This window comes from Prinia subflava, chromosome 3 (assembly GCF_021018805.1).
Source record: "Prinia subflava isolate CZ2003 ecotype Zambia chromosome 3, Cam_Psub_1.2, whole genome shotgun sequence".
Classification (NCBI taxonomy): domain Eukaryota; kingdom Metazoa; phylum Chordata; class Aves; order Passeriformes; family Cisticolidae; genus Prinia; species Prinia subflava.
Window position 1 is genome coordinate 1,895,253 of NC_086249.1, and position 9,819 is coordinate 1,905,071.

Sequence of the window (9,819 nt, forward strand, 5' to 3'; positions counted from 1 at the left end):
GAAAAGTAGAAACCTGAGAAGTCTCCCTGTGAGCACTGGTAATAACTCAGTGATGTTCACAGCACTCGCACGGTTTCGCCCACTTTGTGCCTTGGCATTGCGCTGCTTACCCGCTTCTCCCCGCTGGCCTCGGCTCTTGCCACCGCAGAACGGTGCAACCCACACCCAGAATCACTCCTGGTGTGCCCCTGCCTGCTGCTCGCCGGGCAAGAGGAACACGGGTGACTCATCTCTGCTGTGAGCAAATGCTCACGTTCCCGTCTCGCTGGGTGCTGCCCACGGGATGCACATGACCGAAAAGTCTCTGTTCCTCCGTGTCCTGGAGCCGAGGGCCGGCAGGGCTGGGGCGAAGGGCGAGGGACACGGGGACATGAGGAGGCACCAGCAGCGGTGGGAGGCCGAGGGAGATTCTGGTCATTCCCGCCTCTGCAGCTCCAGAAGAGGGTGGCGATATGCGAGGGCTGCCAAGGCTGCACTCGGACAACGCTCTCAGGCTCCCCCGCGATTCCTGCGGTGTCCTGGGCAGGGCCAGGAGCTGGCCTCGATGGTCCCGATGGGGCCTTTCCACTCCAGGACATTCTGTTATCCGCGAAGCCCACAGGGGCAAGCTCGTCAGGCCGCATCCCCCGGGCACAGGCAGCGGCCCCTCACGGCCGGGCTCCTCCCGCCGCCCTGACGGGAAGCGCGGCCCCGCCCGGCGCGGCCCCGCCCGCGGGGGGCGGCCCCGCTATAAGCGCGGCCGCGGCCCCGCGCCCCCAGACCCGCCGCGCCGCCCGCCCAGCCCTGGCCGTGCCCGCGCCCGCTCCGCCGCCCGCCCCGCCGCGCCGCCCGCCCCGCCGCAGCGCCATGATCGTGGAGAGCAGCCGGGACGCGGCGCCCGATGGCGGCGACGGCGGCGCCCTCAGCAGCCCCATCAACCTCGCCTACTTCTACGGGGCCTCGCCCCACTCCAGCGAGGGGAGCTGCTCGCCGGCGCACTCCTCCGCGCCGGGCTCGCCGGGATCCGACTCGGACCTCTCGGTGAGCAGCCGCGGCGGCGGCCGGAGGGACCCCCGGGGCGGCCCCCGCCCCGCGCTGCAAGGTACGGCGGGTCCCCGCGGCGGCCCCGGCCCCGGGGGGTGGCGGGGGAGCGCGGGGCCGCTCCGTGCCCTCGGGGCCGCTCCGTGCCCTCGGGGCCGCTCCGTGCCCTCGGGGCCGAGGCTGGTCCCTCTGCCTGGAAGGCGCCGAGGCGGTGAAAAGCGGGCGCGTTCGGCCGGCGCTCGGTGTCCGCTGCCGCGGTGTTCCCGTCCGCGGAGCGGGAGCGGCAGGGCGGCCACCGGGGCAGCGGAGGAGCCGCACGGCCGAGGGATAGCGAAGGGGTACACGGGGCAGCTCCCTGGCTTCTCTGCTCAACCAGGATTTAGGTGCCTTTCCACAGGAATTCCCGCTTTTTATTTCTTTTTAATTATTAATTATTATTTGTTGAACGTACTCGAAATGGGTGGCTTACGTTCGATTTTGTTTTCATGTCTCCACAGTTGAACAACACATGGGGGGGGGAAAGCAGCACAGAGGACCTTTCCAGGGGGTCCGTGTGAAGAACTCCGTGAAGGAGCTCCTGCTGCACTTCAGGAGTACCAAGCAGATGTCCTCGGGTCCTGCCACCGAGGAAAGCAAGGTAACCGGAGTTTTCTGCACTGACAGGTTTGATTCTGATGGTTACTGAAGCTGGCACGAAAGCACTTTGCGGTAACGCTGGGAATGAGCTTCTGCTCTATCTGTTGTGGATGGAATCAGTGTTTTTGAACACGTAATGGAAGAATACAGCTGGGAAGAAAGCAGAAAGAAGGTTTACCATGAGAGAAGGAGGCACTTGAAAATGTTTTTACTAAGCTTTGTTTTCCAAAGGGAGTCTGGATAAAGACACATTTGTGTTGCGAAACCACAGAAATTCCGTCTTGACTGGAATGAGATCACTCATTTGGAAGGGTTAGGGATTCTTCTCAGATTTGTTTGTCATGCTATTGCACCTCTGTGCGAAGCACACAGTGTAAAGGTAGGCCCTTTCAGTCTGAAAATACAAAAATTACAGAAAATTCTGAGAAGATGAAAGGGTGGTTTTGATTTGATCAGATTCTTTTTTCGGAGTGTGTGTTCGAATGCTTCCTAGATAAGTGCTGTCAGAGGAAGATTTTTGCATAGAAAAGTTCACGGCACTAAAGAAGTGTAAAGTTATTATTAGGGTTGTTTATGTTTCAAAAAAATCCTCAGGTTTCTGGAAGAAATAGTGTCTTTCTCCAGACTTTCTTGCGTTTTGTGGTATTATAACAAATGGCTTGAAAAGCCTAAAGAAAAACAGTGGGTTTTATTTAAGTTTCATTAAAGTGTTTCCATTTTCTAACCTTAATTAAATGCAATTAAGTTAGGGTTAGACAACCACGTACTAGAATTATTCTAAGGTATATTCTATGTTTATGGAAGGAAGTCATAGCTGCTTTCTTAATTTTTTGGGGAGTGGATTGTTTTTAATGTTTATTTATTATTTTTGTTTGTTTTCCCTCAGAAATAACATTATAATAACAGAAAAATTTGGATTTTTCTTAACAGGCACAAGGAGGATTGGTGAACTACGAGCCATACACAGGTAGACCATTTTTTAGTACATACCCTGGAGTAACATTTTAAATCAATTGTAAGAGTAACCTCCAGATGGATTCTAAATTTCTTTTCTCTTTACCAGAACTGAAGAGCATCCTGGGCCACAGTGGCAAAAGAAAGGCTCATGAACTCCTTTCTGATGGACCTTCTTTCAAACGCCAAGCAAATGTTCATCCACATCTCCTGGTAAGTCTGTAGTAACTTTTTCCGTGCCTTTATGTTTCAGTTTGCTTTGTATGATCAGAAACTACCAGATACAACTATACCTCTAATTTTCTGGGGCTTGTTTTGATTTGCATCTTTTTTCCCCCCCGTCAGACCCCACCCCAGACACCAACGTCTATGGATAGCATAGAGGAGACCCATAAAACTGACCCAAAGCACGACAGTGGTTGTGATCTGCTTCAGAACATCATCAACATCAAGAACGAGTCGAGCCCCATTTCCCTGAACACGGTGCAGGTGAGCTGGCTGCACTCAGTCTCCAGCCACGGCTCTCCCGCTGAGCAGTACCAGGACAGCCCGGGAGCACAGGCTTTCTCCCCATCCCAGAAGTACCAGGCTTTCCAAGACCACACCAGCCAGCATATGCTTGATCAGCCACAGCACTACCAGTTCCCTGCGTCCCAGAACCCAGATCTGTCACAGAGCTATCCCTCAGATGCCTCCCTGGACTACAGGCCCTTTGTTGCCAGTGAGCAGTCGCCTGCCTACCAGCAGAGCACCTTTGAGAGCCACGAGCTGCAGTACTGCCCGTCGCAGAGCTTCTCCTCCCTCCTGAACGACGCGGAGGGCTCGGACAGCATCTCCAGTCCCCTGCAGGCGCTGGGCAGTGCCCACCCACAGGCCGAGGTCGCCCCTCACGCCCCAAACTTCAGCAGCCTCTGCGGTGGTCTGGAGCGCAGTGTCTCTGTGGCTGCTCTCAATGTCCCTCTGCCCGACCAAAACATTGCCAGAAGCACGACGCAGCTGGGCAAGTCGTTTTTTCAGTGGCAGGTGGAACAGGAGGAGAACAAACTGGCCAACATCTCTCAAGACCAGTTCCTTGCAAAAGACGCCGATGGAGACACGTGAGTGCCATTTATCTCAGCGTGGGAGGTGGGGGAATGTTTCTGTTTGGGGTTTGGCAGACCGTGGGTTATAGTGAAGCAGTTCAATAGCAGCGTTTGTGTCACAAGTGTAGTGGTTTGGCTGATCAGGTGAAAGGTGTGGTGTTGCTGATGGCTGCGATGCAGAGCTCCAGCACACTTGAGTGGATGTTTTCTAATTATTATTAGAGTGCTTATTATTAGACTTGGCTAAACAGGGAGGAAAACATTTTAATTTAGATGCTTTAAATTGCCCTGATAAGAAAATACCCATGTCCCTGTCTTAGTTGCACAGAAGGGATCTGAAGCTGGCAGCATAGCACCCCTTTATACATTTGGCTCTCTGCTGTCTTGAGCCCTGGTGTGTGTCTGGTGGTGTAACTGTTGCCCCTCTTTCCTGCAGCTTCCTCCACATCGCTGTGGCCCAGGGCCGTCGGGCGCTCTCCTATGTCCTTGCGAGGAAGATGGCTGCCCTGCACATGCTGGATATTAAAGAGCACAACGGCCAGGTGAGGTTCTGAAAAAAAAATCTTTGCACCTGCTTTGTGCACCTGAGTGCTTCTGCATGTCTGAACCTTGGGAAAGATGTGGTGAAATGCTTATTTAATATTAACCCCAAGATTTAGCCTGCATACTAATATTAACCTTGAGCTATTAATACTTCTTGGGATCACCTTGAGCTGGTAAAACTATGTGCTCTGCTTCATTTGTCCTGGCTTCCTAGTATTCATAATCACTGCTTAAATAATACCAGGTAGCTAGGGTTTTTATTTGTTTTAGTTGCTCTTTCCTGTTAGAGATCGGATGACTAATAGCTTAAATTTTCTTCTTGATGTTTGCAGAGTGCTTTCCAGGTTGCTGTGGCTGCCAATCAGCATCTCATTGTGCAGGACTTGGTTAGCTTGGGGGCTCAAGTGAACACCACAGACTGCTGGGGTAGGACGCCGCTGCATGTCTGTGCTGAGAAGGGGCATGCCCAGGTCCTCCAGGTAAGAGGCAGGCAGGCACAGCTCTTCCCTGGCTCTTGACTCCTACCCTTGGCGTTAGCTGTGTTGGGAAACTCTGAAAACACCACTCCTCCTTTTATCTTTCTCTCTGGGTAGCGTTGTGAGACTGTCTACACATAGAGTTTAAAGTGGGACTGAATGTCTCATCAAGGTTCTCATCAACATTTTTGAGTAATTTGGGGGGAATCCTCTGGTTTACCAAACCAAAACGTTGTCTCCTCTTAATCATAGGATCATCAAATAGTTTGGGTTGGAAAGGACTTTGAAGATTTTCTAGTTCCAATCCCCTTGCCTATGCTGAGGGACACCTTTCACTAGACTGGGTTGCTCAGAGACCCATTCAGCCTGGCCTTGAACACTTACAGGGCTACTGTTTTTTATTGCAACTTTATTACAGTGAGACAATAAACAAATTTGAAGCAGCATGTGGTTTGGATAAGACCTAAATGTGTCCCTGTTCCCACTTTTGCAGGCAATCCAAAAGGGAGCCATGGGAAGCAATCAGTATGTGGACCTTGAGGCAACAAACTATGATGGTGAGGAGTTCAGAGTTTATAATTTACAGAGTTACTGGATAGTACAAGTTTTATAATTACTGATGGGAATGCTATAAAATGCAATATTTTTTTTCAGATGGAAATTTACAGGTACAATTGACACATGTCAGATGAAAACGTGATTAGTCTGTCTATCAGGACCTCTTTCCTCTTACATGTGGTTGCTGTGTTTGGCATGGAGAGTGTAGGTTGTAATTGGCCATTGTTTAAAACATCCAAGTGCCAGCATTGTGTCAGTGCATACAGAAGCCAGAATCTGGCAGTAGAAAGCTGTTCTATTTGGAACCCTTTTCCATAAAACAGCTCTTTCTAATGTCTAGTTTGTACAAAAATATGAGATACTGATTCTGTCATCATCTGCTGGCGGAGAGCTCACAGTAGACTGCTACTTCACTCTTATGTTGATGGACAGTCCAGATCTCAAGCTGCTTGGGACCAGTCACTGTCACCTACAAATATGGAACCATCTCTGGGCTTAATGGGGGTAGAAGCTCGTTTGTCCAACCTCTGAAACAAGCAGCCAGTCAATACTTCTGTCTCGCATTTGTTCCTTCATGATAATTTTTTTTCTGACGTTCAGGTTTGACAGCGTTGCACTGTGCGGTTCTGGCCCATAATGCTGTGCTGCATGAACTGCAGAACTGTCAGCCACCTCACTCCCCCGAGGTCCAGGAGCTTCTGCTGAGAAACAAGAGCCTGGTAGAAACCATCAAGATCCTGATACAAATGGGAGCCTCTGTTGAAGCCAAAGTAAGTAAAATGCCTTAGTCTGAAGTGCCAGATCCAGAGAGAATGTGGAAGCAGAATATGTCCCTTTCTCCCACGCTACTTTTTTTAAAAAGGAAGCAGACTAATTTGAAAGCTTAATTTACCCAGATGGGATGAGAATGCTGCATTTATTCAGAGCAAGGTATTATCAATGCAAACGAACCCTGGGGAAAGAGGGAGGTGACAGTCTGATCTCTAGACTAAGAACGATGCTACGCTGGCTGCAGCGAGTAGTGTTGTAAAAGTAAGAATGTCTTTGGAGCACTCTGAGGTACCCACAGTAGTAGGGTCCTGATGACACCTTGTTCTTGAACTGCAAATTGTAATTAAAAACTGCTTAGCTGTGCAGTTCAGGTCTGTGCCGTGCCAGACCATTGCTTAACCAAAATATCAAATAGTACATTATGTAAGCTTACCTGCAGATGAGATCAGGTTCCATTGTTCATTAGATGTTGATATTAAAATGTATATATTCAGATTCACTTTTGATGAATTGTAGTGCAAGTATGTTTGCTCAACACTTTGCAGTTACTTGGCTTTCTGTTTTTGTTTGTCTGCATGTTCCCCCTGGATAGGTGAAGCACCTGCAGGGAAGACTAAACAGTTTCTTTTTTGATAGGATCGCAAAAGTGGTCGCTCCGCTTTGCATTTGGCAGCAGAAGAGGCAAACCTGGAGCTCATTCGTCTCTTTTTGGAGCTGCCCAACTGTCTCTCTTTCGTTAATGCAAAGGTACGGTGATTTTTCCATAATGCAGATAGGGAAAGAGAGGCTGATGCCCCCACTTCTCCCTCACGGAGCTGCTTTGTGGTCCCCAGGCTTACAACGGCAACACGGCCCTGCACGTGGCCGCCAGCCTGCAGTACCGCGTGAGCCAGCTGGACGCTGTGCGCCTGCTCATGCGCAAGGGCGCCGATCCCAGTGCCAGGAACCTGGAGAACGAGCAGCCTGTTCATCTGGTTCCTGACGGCCTTGTAGGGGAGCAGGTAAAAAATGCATAGCAGCCCCGTCCTTCCGTCTGTCCCTGTCCGCTCAAACGTTGTGCTCCGCTCCCAAAGTTCCTTTGGGCTTTTGAGTTGCAGCTTTCAAGGAAAAGGTTTAGCAAATATCGTTTTATTCTTCAGATCTTTAGCTTCAATGTCAAGATCAGGCAGAATGTACAAATCTGAAATTTTAGGTTTCACGTGCAGCTTTTATTTTTTTTATCTCAAAAGCTTTTACCTGTCAAGATAGGCTTTGTCTCTGTAACCCTGCAATGTACTGGAGACAATTCTCCTTCTCTTGTTCATCTCAGTAAGGCCTGAGTTCATGCTCTTATTGCTCTTGTCAGAATTAGTAGTGACAGTTCTTAGGCCTGAGTAACAGATGACAAAAATCCCTTTTTCCTGCTTGATGGAAAAACTGACTCTTGACCTAAGACTAGTAACTTAAGCACAGCTGAGTTGCTGACCGTTGAGCCTGTCATTGGCTCAAATGCTGTAAAGTGGGATCGTTTCTGCTGTCATTGAACTCAGGACCTAGTTTGGATAAATGAGTGCAGAACTGGATCTAGGGTGGGGTTTTTTCAGGTTGTGACTCACTTCCAGACGATGAATACTGATGTTTTTGTCTTTCTCTCTCCTCCAGATAAGACGTATCCTCAAAGGGAAGGCGATTCAGCAGAGAGTGTCGCCGTTTTAGGCTCCATGTTTCTTGGAGTTCAGCAACTTACACTCACTGTCAGTCAGGCAGTCCTAATGAATCTGTAAATAGAGCATTTGCCTGGTGTGGGCAAATGTTAGTTGTTTCTATGAAACAAAAGTATTTTGTTCACTATTATATAGTGGGTTATGTAAGAGTAAGAAAAAAAAACCCAAACCCAACAATCAAAGGCCTCCAGCCAAAAGGGAATGCTTCATTCCCAATTATGTGGAACATTTTCCTGGCTACCTGTATTTCATAGCTGTGGCGAGACTGATTTTATTTAAACAGCCATAGAAATAACTTCTAGACAAGGGCAATTCTATGGGAATTTTTTTTTTTTTAATTTTTAGGGAGGGCTCATACAGGTCAAAATTGCAAATATTGTTGTTGTGTTTTTAGTAACACTTAAATGCAAGAAAAATTAAATATTTTTGAAGTTGAACACTTATTTATATAACTTTGTGGCTTTGTTCCAGTATCTTGTGCAGGATTGTATATAGTCACTGACATTATTGTACAGCTGTATAGTTCTAAGAATCTATCGATCACTTGGGGAAGGATCTGAAGAAACAAGTTCCTCGATCTTGAACTTGCAAATTGCATAGTTTTAATATTATACTAGTGCAAATCGGGTAAATTCTGTTGTTCTGAAGGGCTGAGGATGGAAAGTAGAGTAAAGATAGATAATAGATTGTCCCTGGCGCTGATTTGTGCATACTTTTGGAGTTGTTAATAACACATGAAAAGCTGTGCTTCTTCAGGGGACCGTGTCAGTTTTTCTCATACCCAGTAGGGATTTTTCTTGTGATAGAACAATAGATTGAGAGAGGAAGATCATGATTTTTATAGTATCTATGTACCTTGTACTTTAAAGGTTATTATCCTGATTCAGTGCAAGTTTGGCATGCACTTAATTTTTGATGCATGCTGAAATCTCTCAATATTAATTGTAGTACTTCAACATGTGTAAGCCTTACTAGTGTTGGTGGGGCTTAAGCACATGCATAAGTAACATACTGAATTGGGCTCTAGTTAATTCTAGAGACCTAATCTTTTCCACCTCCTAAGCAGAGTTAGTCCATTTATGGTTTTACCTTATAGGTATAGTGGCTAGCAAAGTAATATTTGAAGTTAATGTTTTTTCTATTTTTTAATAATTAATAATGGAAAATGTATACTAATGATGCTGTATACTTGTGTTCTGTTGGATAAAACTTCTTCCTTTCACTTTCTGAATGATCCATGCTGGGCTGTAATCCAGTAATATGTTCTCTGTATGGTCTTTGCTCTTAAACTGTTTTTTCATCACATGCAGTTCTCTGTTGTAACCATTTAATTAGTCTGATTATGCTGTTTTGGCAAAGTATGTCTTGTAGACAAGCTAAACGAAAAGATCTGATATGCGAAGGCTTAGTTGCAATGTATTTCTTGAAGGGTTATATGTAACTTGTGTTTGAATAAACATGCTGATTCATTTTTGGTGGTTACTGTGTGTGATACAAATACTGACCAAGAAGTCAAGCTTGAGGTAAAAGTGATTTAGCATGGTAATAGTGTGAGGCTGAAAAGCCATTTGCTAAGATGAACCGAAGTCTTGCCATGCTGCTGTTTGTGCTTTCTCTTGCTTGATGCTGGTGTTCTGGGCCGTGCACTGTGCAGTTGTGTTGTCTGTGAGTTTAGTAGGTGTGCCCCAAATCGAGTTCATAGTCACCAGGTTGGAACCTCAACACTTGTCCTGCATACTCGAAGGAATGGTAGCAGTTCTGACAGTTATGTTCTCCCCATGACCTCCCTGCCTTGGTCCTCAGTTCTGGCAGCTCAGGCACAAGTGTCACCCTAGCACAGGTGGCAGTCTGGGTGAGGAAATGGGGGATGGGCTGTCTGCCTCAGATGATGAGATGACGAGATGGTTCTGAGATGGCAGTGACCCTTCAGGAGAAAGAGCCGTCATCACAGCCTGTCCCAGCTGAGCATGGAGCTGGAGAGATGGCAATAGTTGGATAAAAGTGGATGCAGCACTAGGATCTCTAGGAGAGGAAAGGAAGAAAACCAAGAGGGTTTCTGTGTAACTATAAACCTGC

General features: G+C 47.7%; 1 protein-coding gene across 2 annotated transcripts; it reads left to right on the plus strand.

The window, feature by feature from the left end:
* The first annotated feature begins 746 nt into the window (after positions 1-746).
* NFKBIZ (NFKB inhibitor zeta) lies at positions 747-9,214 on the plus strand. Of its 2 annotated transcripts, none has more exons than XM_063393778.1 (12): positions 747-1,020; positions 1,518-1,657; positions 2,587-2,623; positions 2,720-2,823; positions 2,956-3,707; positions 4,129-4,234; positions 4,568-4,714; positions 5,205-5,268; positions 5,870-6,039; positions 6,677-6,787; positions 6,874-7,041; positions 7,682-9,214. In XM_063393778.1, exons 2-12 carry the CDS (start codon positions 1,529-1,531, stop codon positions 7,733-7,735), a joined length of 1,842 nt encoding a protein of 613 aa, XP_063249848.1. In that variant the 5' UTR covers positions 747-1,020; positions 1,518-1,528; the 3' UTR covers positions 7,736-9,214. The 2 variants fall into 2 exon arrangements, with proteins under 2 accessions (XP_063249848.1, XP_063249849.1); XM_063393779.1 differs by having other exon boundaries at positions 847-1,081.
* The last annotated feature ends 605 nt before the right edge of the window (positions 9,215-9,819 follow it).

What these genes read in the sequence shown, in the direction of transcription:
- NFKBIZ (XM_063393779.1), top strand. Translation starts at nt 847, where the DNA reads ATGATCGTGGAGAGCAGCCGGGACGCGGCGCCCGATGGCGGCGACGGC. An exon ending in CCCCCGCCCCGCGCTGCAAG is followed by an intron (nt 1,082 to 1,517) that starts GTACGGCGGGTC and finishes ATGTCTCCACAG; the next exon opens with TTGAACAACACATGGGGGGG. An exon ending in GGCATGCCCAGGTCCTCCAG is followed by an intron (nt 4,715 to 5,204) that starts GTAAGAGGCAGG and finishes CCACTTTTGCAG; the next exon opens with GCAATCCAAAAGGGAGCCAT.